Source organism: Astyanax mexicanus, chromosome 21 (genome assembly GCF_023375975.1).
Source record: "Astyanax mexicanus isolate ESR-SI-001 chromosome 21, AstMex3_surface, whole genome shotgun sequence".
Taxonomy (NCBI): domain Eukaryota; kingdom Metazoa; phylum Chordata; class Actinopteri; order Characiformes; family Acestrorhamphidae; genus Astyanax; species Astyanax mexicanus.
In genome coordinates this window covers 21056641-21079058 of record NC_064428.1, presented here as the reverse complement: position 1 = coordinate 21079058, position 22418 = coordinate 21056641, and the positions used below count along the sequence as shown (strand labels likewise).

General features: G+C 40.3%; 2 protein-coding genes across 4 annotated transcripts in view; both read left to right on the top strand.

Annotated features, from left to right (window-relative positions):
- The window catches only part of LOC103031957 (ETS-related transcription factor Elf-1), a 374649-nt gene that overhangs the window by 43443 nt on the left and 308788 nt on the right, over positions 1-22418 (top strand). The gene's annotated exons all lie outside the window — the stretch shown is intronic.
- Positions 1-22418, top strand: part of LOC103024541 (rho GTPase-activating protein 6) — a 163014-nt gene that overhangs the window by 111787 nt on the left and 28809 nt on the right. For all 3 annotated transcript variants that reach the window (XM_022674818.2, XM_022674817.2, XM_022674819.2), the window contains exons 2-3: positions 12727-12886; positions 21176-21247. In XM_022674818.2, the coding sequence (XP_022530539.2) occupies positions 12727-12886; positions 21176-21247 (232 nt within the window). The remainder of the gene's footprint in view (positions 1-12726; positions 12887-21175; positions 21248-22418) is intronic.

Genomic DNA, 22418 nt, shown 5'->3' with positions numbered 1-22418 from the left:
TGGTTTTGGGTCTTAATCTGGCAACACTATGCATTAGTCACAGACCAACCACGTCCATGTCCTTGCATGAGTTTGTAGGATAAAAAATCGGACAATTATGGCTATTGGTCAGCGCCAGGGAGCATGTCACATAGCATGTCAAACTAGGCGATAAAATACAAATAAATTCTAATGCTAGTCTTTTAGTCGGACAGTCGTATGCTGTCGTTCATGTCAAATTAAATTAAAAATTTGTCATTCGCGACACTGAAATTCAGATCCGACGCAGGCAATTTGTTGTCTCTGACAAAATGGGGCTAAATTCGAGTAGTCTGATCCAGGCATAAAAGAAGGCTCAGTATGTCGCTGAATTAACAGTGGCAATACTTCATAACGAACAGTACAAACAAACAGGTTTAAATACACATGAAAATGAACAACATCTGAAAACTATTCTAGAAATCTGGGGATGATGAACGTGAGAAAGAGATGTGAGAGTCCGAACACGTGAGAGTGTCAGATGCATGCTGGGAATTGTAGTTCTGGGGAGGAGCCTGTCCATTGAAGGCTGAGTTAGGAACTACAATGTCAGTATCAGGCGTGACAACAATACATAAAAGTACAGTGCAAAACCACATGCTGCAGGCATTACAGAAGCATGATTACCTGCTGACTTGACCACTCCCCAATAGACAATGTATGGAAAATTTGCAACAATTGCAAATGTGTTGCTGGTCTGAAATAAAGGAATTAAATGTATTAATATATTTGAGCAGACAAAATATTAAATTTCTTTCTGTTATAGAAAATGATTTACAGGGCGCCAAGTAGTCCAGCAGTCTAAGTCGGTGCCACTATGATAGGGAGATTTCTGGTTCAAATCCCGGTCATGCAGCTTGCCATCAGCTGCCGGAGCCAGGAGAGAGCGCAATTTGTCTTGCTTCTTCTGGGTGGGTAGATGGAGCTCTTTCCCCTCATCACTCCAAAAGGTGATGTTGATCAGCACAGGGCGTCTGTGAGCTGATGTATCAGAACTGAGTCGCTGCGCTTTCCTCAGAGTGCACTGTGATGCTACTCATCTGCTCATGCTGCATCTGTAGCAGTTGGAAAAGATGCGGTGGCTGATTTCACATGTATCGGAGGAGGCATGTGCTACATCTTCATCTTCACAGAGGACCGCCCATAAAAGAGAAAATTACCCCAGGACCCCCTGAGAAACTAATGTCTGTAGTAAAGCAGTGCTGGAGCAGATGGTGTTACTGCACTTTCTACTGCACCATTACACACAACACATCCAAACTTTCATTATCATAATAACTAGAAAAATACATATGAAGGCAGAGAACCGTGAGTACTGTTTCCTAAACCGTCCAAATGCAAAAGACACTTATAAACTGGAGAAATCTCCTACAGGAAGAGTCACGTCTGGCTGATCCACATGGCAACAGCTTTAGCCTTTAGCACAGTTTATCATTGGACTCGGTCTCTTCAGTTTCAGCAGTGAAGAGAAGAACTACAGATCTTTGTTTGTGTCCAAAACAGAAATGACTCAAGATGAAACGTCACATGCTTCAGAATCCCATTTCCCTTTTCTTTCAAACGCGAGCTGCTCGAGATCCACGTAACCAAGGCGATGTAAACAAACGCGGCCGCTGCGTTTGACAAAAGGAAGAAGGGTACTCGACGCGGGCCACGCGTAGGTACAAATTTAGATCGCCTGATTGTGTGACCTGTCCTTTTCTGCTGATGGTGCTTGTGCCACGCTCTGCGACGGTCAGTGATGTGTGTTTGTGGCGGTGAGCGGTTGTCATGGAGACCCTAGTACAGATCCGGCTATACACGCTCCATTGTGTACCTGTAGCCATGGAAACATACATTTCTTTTTTCCTCACATCGCATGATTTGCCCTTGCTCTGTGCAGAAGCTGAAGCACATCCTGGAGACGTGTGCTAAATGAAGAGATAAAGCTGAAGGGTGCTCAGTTTGTGCTTACAGTTCTGATAAAGGATGATAATGGGGATGATGATGATGGATGAAGGTTCCAGGAATGCATGTTCTGAAGCTTTTTGAGATTTTCTGAAGCGGTTTTCTGAATTGCTCTGTTTTTATGCAACAATTGTATGTTTTTTCCTTGCGTTTTCAGAGAAGTTTGAAAGATGTGAACTCTGCTCACTGTTTGACCAGACGTTTGACCAGAAGTTATTCAGGCTAAAAGTGAGCGTGAATGTGTGCATTCCTCTCGGGTTCTGCCAGAACTTTCTCCCATTGGAACTCTGCTGACCTTTGACACAAAGACTTCAGTATATAGTTCCCTGGTGTAACGGTAATAACCTATACTAGGGGTTGCATGACTAGTCATTTTAAGTATTTAATTTACCGTATTTTTCATTTTTTATCTTCAGCAAAGTGGCTTTACTGCTCCCCAATACCTGACTGGTAGAATTCAAACACAAGGCGCGTTGGATTTTAAGATACACTGTCATCTTTTGGGAGAATGAAAGGATTTTAATTTAAAAAAAAAAGTTAGTTTACTTGGAGCCTTGTCTTAATTGGTTTGGCTTGTTTTCACACAGGCACAAACCTAAATTACACGTGAACAGGAAAGTAAACACAACAAGAAGGTCTGTTGTACAGTTGTGTAGTGTGAAACTGGGTTCACAGTGAACATGAAACATTTACTGCTGCACTTTTAAACTTTTAGTAAATTCAAATTCAAATTCAGAACTTCTTAACAAACAAACTTAGATGTTTACAATAAAGTAAAAAAAAAAGTTTCCTCTATACAATTTATTATGAATTCTTTATTTCATTTCCCTACATTGGCTTTACACAAGCTTGATTAATCGCAGTTAATCACAGAATATTGTCCTGATCTTGTCTTAATCTGATTAAATAAAAATAAAGAGGAAAACATTAAATGAGAAAGGGTGTGTCTTAATTTTGACTGGTGCTGTACAGTACGGTATAGTATTGAGTCTCACTAATACAGTTCAGTTTCTTCTCTTCTCTTCTCTTTTATTCTATTCTTTTCTCTTCCCTTCTCTTCTCTTTTCTTCTCTTCTCTGTTTTACTCTTCTTTTCTCTCTTCACTTCTCTTCTCTGTTTTACTCTTCTTTTCTCTCTTCACTTCTCTTCTCTTTACTTCTCCTAACTTCTCTTCTATTCTCTTCCCTTCTCTTCTATTCTCTTCCCTTCTGTTCTCTTCCCTTCTCTTTCCTTCTCCTCTTTTCCCTTCTCTTCTATTCTCTTCCCTTCCCTTCTCTTTTCTTTTTTACTCTTCTGTTCCCTTTTTCTCTTTTCTTCTTTTCTCTTCTCTTCTCTTTTCTTCCCTTCTCTTCTCTTTTTTATACTTTTTCCCATTCTTTTCTCTTCTCTTCTCTCTTTACTTATCTTCCCTTCTTTCTTTACTTCTCATCTTTCTTTACTCCCTTCTTTCTTTACTTCTCTTCTCTCTTCTCTTAATTTCCACTTCTCTTCTCTTCTCTTTTTTTCTCTTCTCTTCTCTTAATTTCCTCTTCTCTTCTCTCTTTACTTCTCTTCTCTCTTCTCTGCTCTCTTCTCTACTTTTCTCTTCTCCTCTTTTCTCTTCTCTTCTCTTCTCTTCTCTTCTCTGTTGTCTACTCCGTAACTGTTTTCTCCCACATGGGAGAACTCATATAATGCACATATGTACTACAGGCCTGATGTTTTGGGCCCATGTGTCTGAGGCCTCTCAGGCCCTTGGATGGAATGTATGGAGCTGCAGTCTGTTCCAACATAAGTGAGGGAGCAGAAGACCGGGGGGGGGGGGGGGGGGGGGCAGAAAGGATGGAAAGAAGCTTAGAGGAACCAAAACAAGCTCTTAACTCAAGGCTGAGCTCAAGCATCTGTGACAAAAGAAAAGGCGTCGCATTACAGGCATTGTTGCTGGGTTGCTCATTCCCATCTTTATGCAGCGATGGTTTACGCTTGTGTTTAGAAGGGACTCATGTGTCAGACCACACTTTTACCATATGGTTGTGGTATGAGGAGAATTGTTCAGATGTTTCTGAAGCTGATTAAGAAGCAGCTGCGACTAAATAAAATCTTTACTAATAAAAAAAGAATAATCGCTTTTGGACCATTCCAACAAATGGGGGGCATTCGCTTGTTGTAACTCCACCAAATAAATCTTTTTTTTTTTTTAGCTTTTTTTCAATTCTGAATCTAATAACACATATATTTAACTATTTAAAACATGTACTGGTCAAACTCAGGCAGATTTACTTCATTTTTTACAAGGATTCATGTAAAATTTTAAAACCATGTTTAAGAGCAAGTTCACTTATTCATTTGATTTTCTCTAAAGAAAGTAAAAGTCACTCCTGTTACTGGAACTCACTCCTGTTACTGGAGCTCACTACTGTCACTAGCACTCACTCCTGTTACTGGAGCTCACTACTGTCACTAGCACTCACTCCTGTTACTGGAGCTTGCTGTATTTTAACTTAAATATTATGGATTTATTATTAAAGATAAATGGGATTTGGAGTCACGCAGCAATGCAAAAAAATTACATCTCTGAAGGATTTTAATAATTAAATTTCATGGTAAAGTTTGTAGTTAGAAAGTTTGTATGATGAGATCTGTTCAGATGTTTTTGAAGCTGTTTGAGAAGCTAGAAGCAGCTGCGACTGAATAAAATCTTTACTAATAATTCCACCAAACGGGTGCCATTTACTTCTTGTTACTCTTTTAAATTAAACTTTTTTTATATATATCTTTTTTTAAATTTATACTTGTTATATACATTCTAGGGGACAGAAATGGCTCCCATTCGGTGGATTGGCACAATCTGATTAAATGCTTTGACAGTTTACGTTTGAAGTTGGTGGTTGTTGGAGGTTGTGGCACATGCTCACTGATCCCTGGTCGTATTCCCAGTTCAAAGCTAAATTCTTTAGTACACACAGACACACAACTAGTTACACACGAGGTCAAGCAGAGACAATATGGCCCCGTCCGCATGTAGCCGGATATTTTTTGAAAACAGAGATCCTTTCCTTCCTTCGTTTTTAAAAATATTTTCATCCACACAGAAATGACATATTATCTATAACACAAGTTAAAATAGGTCTAAAGGCTATACTGTACAAAACATGTATTGTACATGAAGTTCTTTGCACAAAATCACTCTCACATTAATTCCTAGTCAGTCCCTTTTAGAAAGAACCGTTTAAGGGCTTTGTCACTTTTATGCAAATAAGCTTGTACTAGGTGGAAAAACACAAAAACGTATTATTTGAAAGTACTTGCGTCTCCCTCATCTGCTGACTTACAAGAAACAGTAGATACAGATTCCTCCCTCAGACAAAGTCTGTTTGCTAATCCTGCTGTGTGCTGTCCGATGTTCTCAAGCAGCAGACTGAAATGTAATGTCTTCAACTGATCTCGTGCTGTGATGGGGTTTGATGGGTGAGGGGTGGAGCCAGGGTGGTTCTATGCAAATTTCCTTATTGTGACATTACAATAAAAAGGTCATCAAAGCGGCTCATTGAGTTTTGTTTGTGTTTGGAGTGTTTATAGGGGCAGTCAAGATTCAAAATAAAAAAGCGCACAAAAAGTGAGTTTTACAGAATATGTCCCTTGTAAAGAGATGCGTCAATACACTAGAGTTCTGTTCAGACTGCAAAGGGAAACACAAAGTCACTTCTGAAAGTGGCAGAAGAGTTTGAGTGAATCATAGATTTAAAGGCAGGTGATTGGTTAAGAGATGATATGTTGCTGCATGGCTTTTATTGGTTGAACTTGTACAGGGTTTCTTTTCTTCATATTTAAAAATTTGAAATCTAGTGTTATCTGTTGCAGTGTATAATTTAGTAACTTATTTCACTATGTAGGGAATAAGATATTTGAGATTTAGCCAAACATTTTTTTCCTGTCCGTATGGCAACACTGACAAATCACGGAATTCGTTTTTTAAGATTTTAAAAAGGGCCAAAATAGAGACTAAACATGAAAAATACTATACATTTTCAGAAATATATAGCACTATTTAGTTGTAAAATCCATTATTGTGCACTTACCTAGCGCATTGCCTACAGTGTGGTGTGTAGTTTGGGATTAAACCTAAATTGTGTGTTTTCTTGTCTCTCTTTATGGACTATTATGCAATTCCAGGCTTTTTTGTCTGGACGTAATACCTAGATATGTATGGATAACAGCCTGTGTGTAAATGTAAACACACATTGCATGCCATTAATACTGTTGACGTAGAGCAGTGAGAACTAACTTTCCAATCCAGCAGGCTTTATATCCAACCCTAATCAACCCTACCTGATCCAAATACTGTAATTACTGTCTTCAGAAATCCTTGATTACCTCATTTTTCCCTGCTTTTAATTGAGTAATTTTGGCCTTTTGCCACCCACTACCTAGGACCAGCCACCATCACTGGGAGAGTGGAGGTTAGGATGTTCTTCCTCAGGTTCACGTGAAGCCAAGCCGACTGCATCTTTTCCACCTTATTTCCAGCATGCAGCTTGGAGGATATTGCTAACGGCTAATTCTCTTACGTCAAGTAGGCTGTCAGACAACAACAGTGGCTAACATTGTGCTGAGCGCTAAGAGGTGGGGGGGCATCGTATTCACTCTGAGACAGAGTAAAGCCAGTTATGATGCTGTTTTGGGCTGTAAGCCATGGATGACATGGTCATCAGGAAATCTGGGTCTAAGGCTCAATTCCAGCCAATCACATTTGTCCTTTTGTATATTTAGTCCTTATTTTTAAGCAAACTGTAGGTGTATGGGGAAGTGGTTGAAATCATAACCGAAAGACATGGGACAACCCTTCAATACACCAATATGTAGATCACCAGGGTAATGTCAGCATACCACCAAGAACGACCAACCACATCCAACAGAATTAACTGTGGACGCAAGAGGAAGCTGTCTGATCAGAACTCCGTTGATGCCGAGCGCTGTTAGGTAGGAGAGGGTGGAGTCAGAGGGCTTATAACTAGCTTATTACTTATACTTATTATGAAGAAAACATCCATAATACATTGATACCACATTACAATGAAGATAGAGCAGTAGTTATCATCATTTTTAAGGAAGAGAATTCTACATCTGTGTTTGGAAGGCCATGGAGCTCTTAACCCTAACCTTCTTTACCCTACCTCTTTATCCCAACAAGAGTCAGGAAACCCTACCCCTAGGCTAAGTAGTGGGGGGCAAGGGGTGAAATTGGATTGGGCAGTTTGGGACTAAATACCTAAATCTCTTTTCCCAATAGGGTTTTGGAAAAACGATGATGCTTGGAATGGAACCAAGACAATTTCATTGGCTATACACAAAACATGGCAGGTTGATTGAATATAAGCCAGATTTCATCCTCCAGAACTGGGAGCAGACAGCATGCCGGCACGTAGAGGACAAGCGTTTGGCAAAACAACTTCAGGATAATGCGCGAGGGGTCAGCTTAGCAAGGGGTAAGCTTAGCCTGCGGAAGACAGGGCTGAACAGAGATAGTGTTCCTGTTTAGAAACTGGCAGGTCCATAAAAGACATGGGTTTGATGCCTGGAGTAAAAAGTGTGGTACACAAACAGTCGGAGGTCAAAAGGGGGCAGCGAGCTGAAGCGAAGCATCCCCGCCGTAATTAAATCCAGCGTTTGTTTTCGCCCGCATTCCGACAGCATCTGCGGGTGCCAAGAAGCCTTTAGTCACAGTTAAGTCCAGGGGCTGCTCAAATGGGGAAGGCGAGGAGTGCGCGGCTTGGAGATGTGCTTTCACAGACGTGCCCTGGCAGGCTTCTCCGTTCTCCCAGCTGTTTTTCTCCTCGGCTTTCTGGAGCTGGAGAAGCTCTGTCCACCTCAGAGTCTCGAGATAAGCTCCTCTTGTGGATGGATGTGAGACGTACATATTTTTTGGACTATAAGGCGCACTGGATTATAAGGCGCATTAAACGACACTAGTAAGGATGCCTGCATCGGAGTGAGTAAGGGTGTCGCCATGTTTCCCTTCTAATGGGAAAGCTGGAAAAAGCGCCTAGGTAAACAAACGAACGCTATATGTTGATCTACACTGATTTTTATACTGAAAAAAAAAAGTTTATTTAAGTGAGTAAAGGCCTTCTGATAGTTACAGTAAGCGTAGATTTCCAACATTTTGTCTATAGGTAAGTTTTCAGTGAAGTTTCTCCAGCACTAAGGCTGGGTTCAGCAGCATTAGCATTAGCTACTAACTGCAGCGCTAGCTGGAAGTAAATGCCACCTGATAGCGCTAGACTGAGAAGCCCCGAGTGTTCTGGTAACCCAGGGCACGATCAGCTAGCGATTCGTTCCACGTAACTTGTTTTATCACGGCAAAGAAGCAGACAACAGTCCCAATATACTCGCCTCTAAAGGGCAAAAGAGCTAGTGCTGCATTTAGCAGCTAATGCTAATACGTATAATGCTGTAGATTAGCAGATTGGCTTTTCTGCTCCTTAATACCTCTGTACATTAAAAGGCATGAAAAGGAATGAGGATGTTGAGATGCTCTAGACCTTAATAATGGTTTGAACAGTGAACATGTTGGGTTGCGATGGCAAAATGTTTGTGTTTTAGCATTCCCTAGTACTATTTACACACATTGGGTTGCCAGGTGTAAAAGTCAGGTAAACTACAAATGTTACAGCTTGCCTGGGCATCCTTCTGAAGAGATCAGAGAAACAAAGAGTAAAATGCAAATACATATTGGAAATGTGACACCATAGGTCAGGGGGCTGCAATTCGTTTCAGCTGCAGGACAGATATTTTCCAAGACATAACATTATGGGCCACAAAAAAAATCTAAGCCGAGCGCGAAAGAGAGACAGGAAGGCGTGTAAACTAAAGTTTGCCAGAGAAGCATTTTATTTTGATTTTTTTTCAATATCGTTCATTGTAGTATAAACAACCTCACAGACCTGATGTTTCACTCTGGCCGCCTTTTGCCGACCGATGCCATAGAGCCTAGAAGGACTACAAGACAGATGCTAAGCTGGCACATTTTTTTTTTCTGAACTGTAAAAAGCACTGAGCACTTGCTACGTAATGTCATAACGACTAGTAGGGACGAGCATTGCAAGTCATTTCCGCACGCAAACAAATAATTTGAGATATTTGAGATAGGTAAAGTGATCCAGAGTAGTGCTAGCTAATGGTGCGAACACAATACATCATCATGCTAACATCAACTGCTGTCAGTTATAACAGAGGAACAGCTGTTTACTACCTCAGCAGCTTGTGCAAAAAGTGCAAAAGTGATTATACATTTCTGTTGCACACTTTCCTAAACTGGTCATGCAATTATTTGTGTGGGTGATTTAGTGACATCAACCTGGCAACCCGGGAGAGCTTTGTGTCTGGTATGTTTAGTACATATTGTTCCTTTAAGAAAATTCTTAAAAAGCAATATTAGCAAATAATTTCTACTGTCTCTCTAAGACTGATCTTCCCAGTATCTTCACCTACTTCTTCAAGGCAACCAGAGGTAGATCACCACATGCTCAGCCCTGGACCTTCAACTTTGACCCCATGTTTTCTTTTAAGGAGGAGGGACAGAGCGTGCAGTTACACACATGCTGAGTGTAGAGCTCGGAAAGACTTCTTTCTGTCTTTTACACACACACACACACTGCTCTTCTATTTCTCCTGCCCTCGCTGTGCTGTTCTCCTCAGCGATACTAACTGCTGGCTCTGGATACAGGCCTTGCGTCATCGCAGCCCCAGAGGCTCTTTGCACGCTGGGTCTGTTGTGATTTTACGGGCCGTCAACTCCAAACATTGAGTAGTAAATGCCAAAGACATCCCATAGCAAGAATAACTCCATGTGAAGGCAAAACACAAAGCGGCTTGTCTCTGAGTAAACTTCTTCAACTTCTTGTACTGTACTATATTGGGATGTTGGCGAGTTCAATAGGATGTATAATTCACAATAATCCACGTACAGTTCATTTGAAAGAAACCTAACAGGAATTTAAGAAAGGCTACACCGTCTGTGATGTCAGTAAAGTGTTACTTAGTAACTCTAATCTGACCTAGGGCTGCACGATATTGGAAAAATTGACATTGTACTGTTTTTTTTCCAACTATATATATTGTGATATTAAACAATGCAGGACCCGAGACATCACCACCCCCATCCGTGCTCTGTCTCGGATCCAAGGAAAACTGAAAATTAACTATAATCGGGCATTTAAATAATTTAAATGGTCATTTACAAGGTAAATAGGACAATTATTTGGGGGATTAAGAGACTGATTTCTGCTGTAACTGGAAATATTTGCGCAAATCTCTGCCAGACTGAGGTGCACAGTTTTCGACAGCCTATCAGCGAGCCTATCAGCGAGTCAGCGAGCCTGTCAAGAATATGCTACTCCAACAAAATGAAAATGAAATGTTCTTATTGCATACGATATAAATTGGCACACCCCTAACTGAGATATTAAAACATACACGCATTTTATCAGATTTGTAACAGAAGACAATGATCTGTCTATATCTATTATCTATCAATAATATCTCCATATATCCAGGATTAAAGTAAATAAAATGATGCTGTACAGATATAATCTGTGTAGTAGATATATAATGGGAAATGAGAACATTTTTTTTTATTTCTAAAAAGAGCAAAAAAATAGTACCCTGATGTGATGATTAGGGTTGGGTGATTTGGCACGATATTTCAGGATATAATAGCGTTCACGATATAAAAAAAATTGGCGATATTATAGCGTACGATATGATATGGCACACCCCTATCTGTGGGGCTGTTAAGTTTGATTAACTTATATTTTGCAACATAGGTAACTCTTTTTTTTTTTACTTTTCTGGGGCAGTCCTGATGAGAGCCAGTTTCATCAGAACATTTCTGATTATCTTTGCAGCAAATAGCTTTACAGATTGACTGACCTTATGTATGTATTACACAGTTTTCGCGACTGTTGTCCTGCTGACATCTCCAAAGGGAGGTCTACTGTTGATTGAAGCTGAAGAAACCCTGCAGTAGAGCTTAGATTGGGCCCAAAAAATCCAACTCCTGGTGGAGGAGCTCACGTGCCGCCAGAGCTGCATGATTATACTGATGCAAATTTATTTTATACAGTCTAATTTGTTACTTACAAGGTTATAAAAGTTTTGAAATTTTCATTATAGTTAAATTTTATTTTGTTTTCACTTTTTCTCCACCAATTCAGTTAGTTTTAATTAGTTTTTAGAGTGGGTTTGCTAGTTTTTATTAGTTTTTACACATCATATCAGAAAGCTCAATCTGAGAAACACATAAACAAACTCAAAAACTCATTAAACTTTACCAGTTTCACTAATTTTCACCAAAATTATCAACTATGAGTGAGTAAGAGAGAGAGAGAAATAGAGAGAGAAAAAGAGATATGTCAGTTCTTCCTTCCGAGTGGGGTGTTCAGGTGTATGAGCTACTTACAGGTATTTATAGCTGTGTGGTGTTTAATCTCATTTTGCAGCTTCCTCAGGGTTTTCTGTCGTTATTTCGCGGCTAGCGCGAGCCGCGCGCTGCCGCTGTTGTGCAGAATCCGGCTAGCCATGCAGAATCGGCACAACATTGGCACACGCAGTAAAACTGCTCGAGTGGAAATAGCGCTTAATTAATTAATTAATAAATTAAGCACGAAAACTAAGGATATTCTATCAGTAATTTCAGTTTGTTTTAGTTTTAGTTTTAATACAGTTCCAGTTAGTAATTTTTTTTCCTTTTAATTACCGTTTTTATTAGTTTCAGTTAACGAAAATGTTTTTTTTTTACTTTTAGTTTTCGTTATTTTGTTTGTTTTCGTTAACGATAATAATTGGTTACTTAGCTATATTATGATTATCACACCAGAGCTTTATATAAAATACAAATATAATTAAAAAACAGATGCAGAGTTCGGGTTCGGCCTCGGGTCGGGTCGGGTTCAGGGAGAGAATCTAAGCTCTACCCTGCAGAACCACTGAAGCTATTTGCATCCAGCACAAGTACAAGTTAAAATGCACCAAGGTCTTATTTATCTGTTGGCTAATAGCATTTTTAAAAGCAGCAGATATGCTCGGACCCTTGGAAATCGGGGGTTGGTTGGCACTAGGATTTATTATCAGGAATGCCGTGTCAACTGTTTGAGCGTCCTCCCACAGAGAGGGGGAAAAAATAACTCTGATAAGAAGCTGGAAGAAGCGAAGCAGTGGAAGTAAAAATCGCTCATGAGCAGATTAGAGGATTAAAGTAAATCACACACGCTTTCTAAAAATGCCTGGGGCTCGCGGCCAGTCCGCACCGAGGCACCACCACCTCCAAAACCCAGAACCCAAAACCGCTCAGATATATTTATGACAGATCTTTGTGTGTGTGTGTGTGTGTGTGTGTGTGTGAGTGACGTGCTGAGGTTTGCTTTGGAAAACTTCATTAAGGCTGTTTGTGTGAAGTCTGACGCCTGGAAGAAACTTCTCATAAGTTCTTATATGTGCCTGAAAACACTGTCCACTGTACATACTGTCTCACCTTATATTTAATACTTTAAACTCAAACCAGAGTATTTAGCATGAGAAATAGGGCTGTAAATAACAGTGTGTTTATGATTTTTTGAAACATAGGCTTTGTATGTATATGTAAAGTATAGATTATCCTAGCATAGCCTATCTGTGTTTACATTAAAGCAGAAGGAAATAAAGTATAAAAGAACAAAGTAACTCTTCATTTAGATGATTGTAAGCGTGCGATATGATGTTGATTGTCCTTTCCTGTGTTTTTAGGGTGACTTCACCTGGAATAGCCTGTCTGGGAGGAGCGTGAGGCTCAAGCCAGTAGCCATCCAGAGCCTGTCAGAACTGGAGAGAGTGAGGCTGCAGGAAGTGGCCTACAACCGGCTACACCAAGACTATGACCTGGGTTGCCAGATCACCATCCCCAAAGGTGAGGTCATAGGCTGTAAGCTTAGTGCTGCTGTCCTGATTGGGATTCTAGTTGGAATACTCTATAGACATTCCAAATTTCAAAAATGAATTTACCCCCCCAGACCTGGACTTGATATATATATATATATATATATATATATATATATATATATATATATATATATATATATATATATATATATATGCTAAAATCACTATTACAAACTGTACAGCGGGCAAGACTTTCATTGTTTTTTACTTTTACAAGACAAGGATATACTTTAGAGTAGTCTGAGGTAAAATGAGTTTTGATGGCACCCATGATGCTCCTTCTCTCACTCAGTGAACGCATCCCATCCAGGAGAGAAAAAAAACACTGCCCACCCACATTAAAAACTGATTGGCTGACTCACTGACTCTTTGCAGAGAACAGAATCCTCTTTGCCAATCAGAACCCTCTCTGTTTTGCATGCGCTTCCTGAATATGCTCACAAGGGAAGCGCATTTCTCTCAGTTTTCCTTTCTTTCACACATGAGACTGGGGAAACGTTCTCTCTTGGGACACCCGTTCTAGATTCTGCAAGATTTTATCTGACTTGTGGGCATCAGGTAGCTGTTGTTAATATGCGGTAGATTCCCGCAACTTCCGAGAGACTTGGGAAGTCTGACACTGTTCACACTGTTAATAAATAAAATTATAGTTTAAAAAGTTATTTTTATATTTACTGAGGTTATCTTTGTCTGATACTAAAGTTTGTTTGATAATCTGAAAAGTCTAAGTATGACAAAAATGCAAATACAAAATAAATCTGTAGGGGGCAAATACTTTTTCACGCTGTATATGGAAAAAGTGTTTGGGACACAAACCCCTTTACATCACATCCATACGGAGTTGTTGAGTGAGCCGAGCACTGGGGACTTTAATGCACTATGCTTCTCATGGCACCTTGAGACACATTTGACCACACATGTTGTAGCTGGGACTGTAGATCTTGCAGCTCATGTCCCAGCTGATCCCATTGGTGAAAATCTGGTAAGCAAGTGTGGCAATCTGTTGGGGACATTCCTTGCACCGTTTGTGGGAGAGAATTATCCTGGTGAAAAATGCAAGTTGACCCCTCATCTGACTACTAGGCGTGACCGACATTCGTATGTGATGCCTCTCGGGATCATCAGACCAGCAGTTGTGACACACCAGCAGATGCTCTTTGCTATTTTACACCCCTTTAACAGACTATTTTCATGGCTTGTGCCTGCCCAGTTAAAAAAGGCGTTGAAGTTTAAGAATATATCTACACAGATGGGTGTGGTGGTCTGGAAGTGAGGTGTGTTCAGGTAAATTTCTGGTGTGTTTCTTGATGGTCTTGGTGGCGGAAAACACAGGTGCGCCACTGATTCATTAAAACCCTGACAACAGTCATCAGTCATCCGGCCAATCCGATCTTAGCCATGCACGACTGTCATGAGCGTTGTGTACACCAAGGCGTGTTTTACACACACATAGAGACTGCAAAATGCGAATCCAGCTTTTATATGAACAATAAACAGAATAACGAATAAAAAAACATTACTATACTGCTTAAATGAGCTGCTGGCGTACCTTCACAGGTCAGTATCCTCTGCTAAGATGAGAAAAACGACACCCTGTTAAGATACCAACGCGCCAAGGTCAGAGTGCATCTGACTCTTTTAAGGGGAATGATGACTGGCACACTGATTTGGTTTATTTCACATTATGCCCAAAACAAACCCATGATTAATTAAAAGAGTTAGTACATGCCTTTTGCACGTTTCAAGCTGAGCAAGGCGTATTTTTTGCACCCTAACGATACCAAAGACACACGGACGCTGCGCGATGCGTAATTGTCCGATGCACTACAGCAGGCCAGCTCCAAACACAGCTTTGAGGTTTCATCATAAAAAATCCTTTAGGAAGTGTCTGAAAATGGGAAGAGGAAGTGTTCTGTAAGATGATTTTCACCCCCTTCATTCCACAGGAAAGGAATACTTCACGTTTATGTTTTTTCATGCAGAGGCAACGACTTAACCCCAGCAAATGGCCTCACATAAGCACCAGTGTGAGAGCACTAGAGAGAGAGAGAGCTCATAACTTCAGAGAGCTGTGAGGTCTGGAGTCTCTCTGATCTGCTTCACGTTAACAAAGCCAGTCTGCACTGCCTGACCAACAGCCAGAGGCCTGCATCCTGTCACGGCTCAACCTTTTACTGGGAGCACTCACGAAACACTTCTGTGTAGCAGGAGCAAAAAAAAAAAAGAAACATGCACTGAGCTCTTGTTTCTGCAGCTTATGGGGGGGATTTACTAATTTTGAGTTTCTTCAGACCAGTGACTTTTTTACTGAGACAGAAAAACTAATGACAGAAAAGAGACAGATACAAAGATGACCAGAATAGTTTTGAATTAGCACCAAAAACCTGACTAAGAATATTATCCGAAATGTAGGAGATCAGACAAGATATACTGTATAGGAAAAAATATTTTTACTAGGTCTATCAACATTAATGCGTTAACGCATGCAGTTAATCTGGAAACTTTAACGCTTACTTATTTTGCAAAAGATGCCGTTGCCATGTGGGTCAGCCAGACGTGACTCTTCCTGTAGCAGTTTTCTCCAGTATCCAAGAGTCTTTTCAAGGTGTAGGAAACAGAACTCACCACTTTCTGACTTTATCTGTAATATCTCTAAAGAAAATAAATTTTAATGTTTTATTAGTTAAGAGTTCTCTGTGTTTCTGTGTCTTTTTCTAGTTATTATGATGAAAGTGCGAATGTGATGTGTGTAAGTGTGTAAATGCTGCAGTAGAAAGTGCACTGCTTTACTACAGACACGGGCATTTTTTTTATCTATCCCCAAAAAGCTCAGTTTATTTTCAATGCCACTTACCATCTGTGAGCTGTTTAGCAAAGAATTGTTTGCTTATGATCGGGAGATTGCTGGTTGCTGATTGCCGGGGGCCAGAGAGAGATGGCGCTTTCTACCCAACTTCACTCCAAAGGATGATGCCGATCAACACAAGGCATCTGTGAGCTGATGTATCGGAACCGAGTCGCTGCACCTTCCTTCGAGCATACTACCTATTCGTCAATGCTCAATCAGCAGCAGTTCAGAAAGAGGTGGAGGCTGACAGAATAGACCTTGAACAAGCCAATGAAACAGAAGCTTAGCCCTTTCAACAGCACCCGGAAACAAAACAGCAACTCAATCATTAGAGCATGGCAAAGCAAGAGCTCATTTTTACTAATTTTATGTGATAAAAATGTTAAACATAGGCTTCCAATGCAGTAGACATTAAAACGCAATAAAATGTTTCAGTTAATTTGGTTAAATAGCAAAAATGAAGAGAAAAAATGGGGCGTTATAAAAGATTTACTCAATCTAGCTTAACGTGTCTCCTCCAGTTGGACTTAAAACAAACTGTTATTTTGGTTTCTCGTCACAACCTCCCTGGACCTCACTGTCTCACTGTAGTAGCTGGTAGATAGCTGCTGTTGTTTGAAGCCGTTGAGGCCCCTCAGGACCGGCAGAGCTGCCTGGATGTAGCACAGGCGGGGGATGGACTCTTGAGACCGGAGCACATTGAGACAGGAGACATGGTGTAGGTGACGGGCTTCCTGTCTGAAAGCTTCAGTTACGGCGTCAAGAAAAAGCCGCCCTCCCGTCACGCACCGAAAACGGCTCGTATACTAGCCCTCCGGCCCGCATTCCTCAGCACGGGTTATATCTCTCCCCCTCACAATGATTTAAAGCGCTGCTCTGTATTTCCTATTAATTCCAGAGCCCAGGATGCCCATGTGCTAGGGTCATTTCTCAGCGCCGCAAGGCTTTTTTTCTGTGGGTGTTCGGGGTGGCTCGGTTTTGTTATTTATCTCAAGTGGAGCGAAGGCTGGCCGCAGGCAAAGCCCCGAAAGCCATCCAACAAGACAGAGGAGAGAAAAGAAAACACTGACTTTGAGCGATTTCACGTGGCGCTAGGCTGAGAGGAGAAGATCGGAGGCTTCCTGGGTTTTCCGCTCAGCCACGCAAAGCCCATCTGAGAAGAATCTCAACAATTTCCTCTTTTTCTCTCTTTTTCTTCTCTTTTTTCCCCCCTCTCGTGTCTATCCTTTCTTCTCACACATTTATATTCACATGATGGATAAAACATAGGTATCTCTGTATTGCGAGGGGTTTGTACTTGTCTCAACTGTGGTCTTGGTTGAAGAAACTAAACCAAAACTGTCCCTCACGGATCATTCATAGATCATTTTTTAAATATATTTCACAATATGTTTTACGCAGTCGAAGCTTAGATGTTTAGAAGCTTAGTTTTAGATAAATAATATCAGAGCTCCAGACTGACATCGCACACGGGACGAGATTAAAATCTTTGCATGCAATGAAACCGATTATAAGCAGTTTATGCTGGTTAAAATATGACTGTGAGTTTTCATAATGCTTAGTACTTAGATTCTATATATGGATAGTATTTGGTCCTTTAACACTGAGCCAATCAGCTGGCTGGTAATGTCACAAAAGGAGGAGTTGGTCAGGAAAAAGGAAATAATTGTGGTTGGTGTTGTAAGTCAACTGTGGAACTTCAAAAGTGGCACTGGAAATCAAGAAAACTGCACCACTTGCTTTCTAATAGAGGAAAAGCACTTTTAAAATGTGCCATCAGGCAAAAAAATAAAATAAAATAGAAAAGACACTGGTAACATTGTGGCAGAAAAAAATACAGAAATGAAAGGAACAGTGATATAAGTATATAAAAATATATATTTTTTGAGACAACTGACTGAAAGCTTTAGGACGGTTGTGAAAAAAGTTAGTCTGGAGTTTCGGATATATCCACTTTTGACGTCAAACATGTCAAACAAATCTCTTCTTAAAACCCACTAATGCGGTTTTCACAAAAATTCTAACATGTACCTATGTCTTTTTATTTGTGATTTGTTTAGTTTAAGAGGACAGTGTTATTCACCATTGTAAGAGCATAACTAAGAACAATACATATGAAGTACATTTTTCTCAAAAACAAACTTATATATATATATATATATATATATATATATATATATATTGGAGTATTTTATTTTATATTTACCACTCAAAATCAGAAAGTTGAAACAGCATGAATCAAATAAATGCAAATAAATATACAGTGTTTCTTACATTACCTTTGACTTTTATTGGATTGCCAACAGTATGAACCCAGGAAACTTCAGCTGTTCCTGCATTTCACACAAGACATTCCAAAGAAGATGACAAATTAGGGCTAGAACTGAGCAATAAATGCATTAAAAATTGTTAAAATGCTTAAAAACTATCAATCCAAGAAAGAATAAAAGGGATTTGCATTAAGATTAACCACATGGGCCATGCATTACATAGGCAAACCTGTGTCAAGCACTAAAATACAGAGATAAATTCACAAATGGCACCTTAAAACCTTACTCTGCAAAACAGAAGCCTTATGTTAGTAATGTACATAAGAGGCATCCGGGATGAGATTGTTGTTCAAAACGACGATATACAGGGGTTGGAAAATGAAACTGAAACACCTGGTTTTAGACCACAATAATTTATTGTGGTGACGGACAGTTCTGGTGGAAACAGGAGAGTTGAGGTGCACATTGAATTCTGCCTTGATTTGATCAGCCGTGGTTTTATGTTTTTTTAATACAATCCAGGTTTGCACCCAAGCATCCCTTTCAGATAGCTTCCTCTTACAGCGTCCACAGTTAATCCTGTTGGATGTGGTTGGTCCTTCTTGGTGGTATGCTGACATTACCCTGGATACTGTGGCTCCTGATACATCACAAAGACTTGCTGTCTCGGTCACAGATGCGCCAGCAAGACGTGCACCAACAATTTGACCTCTTTTGAACTCTGGTATGTCACCCATAATGTTGTGTGCATTGCAATATTTTGAGCAAAGCTGTGCTCTTACTCTGCTAATTGAACCTTCACACTCTTACTGCTCTTACTGGTGCAATGTGCAATTAATGAAGATTGGCCACCAGGCTGCTACAATTTAGCCATGAAACCTCCAACACTAAAATGACAGGTGTTTCAGTTTCACTGTCCAACCCCTGTAAATGGCTCTTTAAAGGGTATATTTGAGCATTTTTCTGGGATTAAAAGTGTGAATTCAGCTGTAACTGGAAATATTTGCGCAAAACTGTTCTGGACTGAGGTGCACGGCTTTCGACACGTGCCCACGTTTACAAGCACATGCCCAACCATGTGGATGGAGACCATGCGTGCGGTTACCTCGTGTTTACTCCTACTTTTTACCATGATCAACTTTCCATTACCACCCCACAGTAGCTGAAGTGTGAACTCAATGAGCTCAAAATCCTGATATTATAATTCAGAAGCATTACAGCATTGCTGGCTTCACTGATGTTTCTCCAGGAGCCGCTCGGATTATCTCAGGCCAGAACTGACAGCCATTCCTACACCATGCTTCTAATGATTGATGCCTGTGGTGGGTGCTGTTGGTAGTGTAGATGTGGTGAAATGGTGTGGATCAACTGTGATGAAACCAAGACGTCATCCAAGTATTCAAGCTGCTCAAGGCTCTCTCGCCCTGCATCCAGTGTCATATTATGGACTGTGGACTGGGCCGAGCGGACGTGAGGATTTTTTTTTTTTCTGTGGCTGCATTCCTGAGCAGAGGGAAAACGTAGACGTTTGTTTTGAAATGGATGAGTGGTCAGATGTTGACAGATGCCACCGGTCCGTTCACTTTTAAGATAAAGCACATCAGATAAGCAACTTTCCACGTCAAGTAGCCTCAAAATATACCTAGGGTTTAGTTGAACAGCTAGTGTGTGGTCTTTTGTCACAAATGCCTTTTAAAACTTTACTGTGCGAAACAGAAGCCTTATGTTAACCATGTCCATAAGCATCTGGGATGACATCTTAGAGCATCTTAGAGCATCTGTCTTCAAGACAATCGCTTCCAGAGGCATCCTTGCATTTTATTTATCCAAACAGTGCAAAACCACATGATTCTCACATTACAAAGGCATCTGTTGAAGAAGAGGGTATGAACAAACCTGGTTTCAGCCTTATTTTATTGATTTTTCCAGCAGGATTAACTGTGGACGCAAGAGGAAGCTGTCTGAAAGGGATGTTCGGGTGCTAACCCACATTGTGTCCAAAAAACATAAAACCACGGCTGCCCAAATCACGACAGAATTCAATGTGCACCTCAACTCTCCTGTTTCCACCAGAACTGTCCGTCGGGACAATAAATTATTCTAATTCTAACTCACATTCTAACTTTCACAAAGATTCTAACATTCACCAATAAGTTTTACTTGCGCCTTTTGCAGCTCAAAATGTGCAACAGGCGTGTACTCATTCTCTTAATTAATCATGTGTGTGTTTTTGGCGCAACGAGAAATAAACCAATCAATGTGTCAGTTGTCATTCCCTTTATGAGCCAGGTGAGCTCTGACTTTGGCACGTTGGTATCTTAACAGTGCTTTGCTTTTGCACGTCTCAGCAGAGGATACTGACCTGTGTGTTCTCGCTGTGAAGGTGCACCAGGAGTTAATTTAAAGGAACAGTAATGTTATTTTATTCCTTATTCTGTTAATTGTTGATGTAAAAGATGAATATCATCGCTGTCCAATGGAAAACACTTATCTTCAAAACAGCAACTTTTTAGGATAGATAAAAAAGCTTGTAAACTTTCAATGGAAGCCAATGTAAAAAAGAGTTTATTTCAGGTCATTTTGAAGAGTTTCTATTGGTCTGTTCATCAAGAAATGTTGGCACAGTGTAAGGGACAGTTTGTCTGTTCAAATTATGTAGTAAAATAAAAAATCAGCGACGACATGCATGCTGCAGTATGTTTAAATAGGATTGTGTGGCTAACTGTTGACTGTTGTCAGGGTTTTAATCAGTCAGTGGTGTATTTCCTGCTGCCAAGATAGAAACACACCAATAATAATTACCTGAACATTCCTCACTTCCAGACCACCACACCCATCAGTGTAGATATATTTCTAAACTCCGACGATATTTTAATGGCACGTGTGTAAGCTGTGAAAATAGACTGTCAGATAGGGTGCATTGTCTTTACAACCCAGTGAATTCTGTCTACTAGATTTTGGAGCATTGCAGTGAGGATTTGATTGCAATCAGCAACAAGAGCATTCATTAGTGAGGTCAGGGTTACAATTACGATCCTAACACCTTGTCAGATAAGAAATTACCCGTAATTTTACTTAAAAAACGTTATCAATCTAAACAACTGTTAAACTGTAGATGATATGCTTTATGTGTTCACAGATGGCCAGAAGAGGAAGAAGTCACTGCGGAGGAAGCTGGACTCCTTAGCCAAAGAGAAGAACAAAGACAAAGGTAAGGCAGAAGTCATTGGTTCTCATTTAGTGTGTTTATATTTGTCATTTCATTTATGTCACACGATGGTTGGTTTATAAGTTTTTTTGCTGCTAGATATACGCTTATATACGCTTCTGTGCTTTATCTCCTTCTGTCTGATGTTTAGTTTAACAGGGTTCTGTCCCAAACCACACACCACCACACTACACATTGTTTAAAACGAGTCACCATAAAGATATGTGTATACTGATCAGAGACAACAGTGCTGCTGGAGCTTTTATAGACTGTGGCCTCTGTTTTAAAGACTTCTACCTAGCTGTTTTTGTGAGCCCAAGCCTGATTTAAACAAGACATCTTTTATTTTGTAAGAAGAGCGTTAAAACTCAGCTTTTTTCCGGGCTGTTGAAATGAGCAAAATCTGTTCAGAATGATGTTAATTAACATTGCAACACTGAAGAAGCATAGACCTACAATTTCCAAGCGCTGGATGCGCATGGCAATCTGCCCTCCTTTTTCTACCTATTCGCCTGTGCTCGTCAGTGTTTAAACAGTGTTTTTAATAAATAATATGTGCACTTCAAAGTTCTCAGTGCCTCGTTTTTAATGTCAGGGAACTCTACCATTCTACCAGTGAAGTGTGGAGCTACGTTGAGTTTGTTGATGATGTAAAAATGGCTAAAACTTTCAATGCTATGCCCCTATGACTAGCATTGTATGCCTGTTAAGAGCATCGGCTAAAAGCACAATATTTCAGAATGCTGGAGGTGAATGGATTTGGACTATTCGACAAATGTCATTATTAAAACATAATTATCATGTTTCAATTTCACACCAAAGTTCTCCTTTAATGTCTAGCTAAAGTATCTTCTCCAGGACCCAGTGGTTAGTAAAGTGGCAAGTTCTCCACTGGTTCTTTTTTTTCATCCTGATTGGTCTTTATCAGACAGGGAAATCCGTGACAAACGTCTTCCACAGAATTGTCCACATCAGTTTGTTTTTCTCTTCAGTGATTCAGTTCTTTTTTTTTCACTCCAGCTCGAGGCAGAGCTTCATCCACCGTGTCAAACCCCCAGGTGTAGTAACTGGCCTACTGAAAAAAGGGGTGGGGTACAGATGCATTTACTACTGAGATATATTTAGAAAAGCATAAAGCTCTCCTTGTAAGGGGACGCGGCCGAGAGCTAGCTGG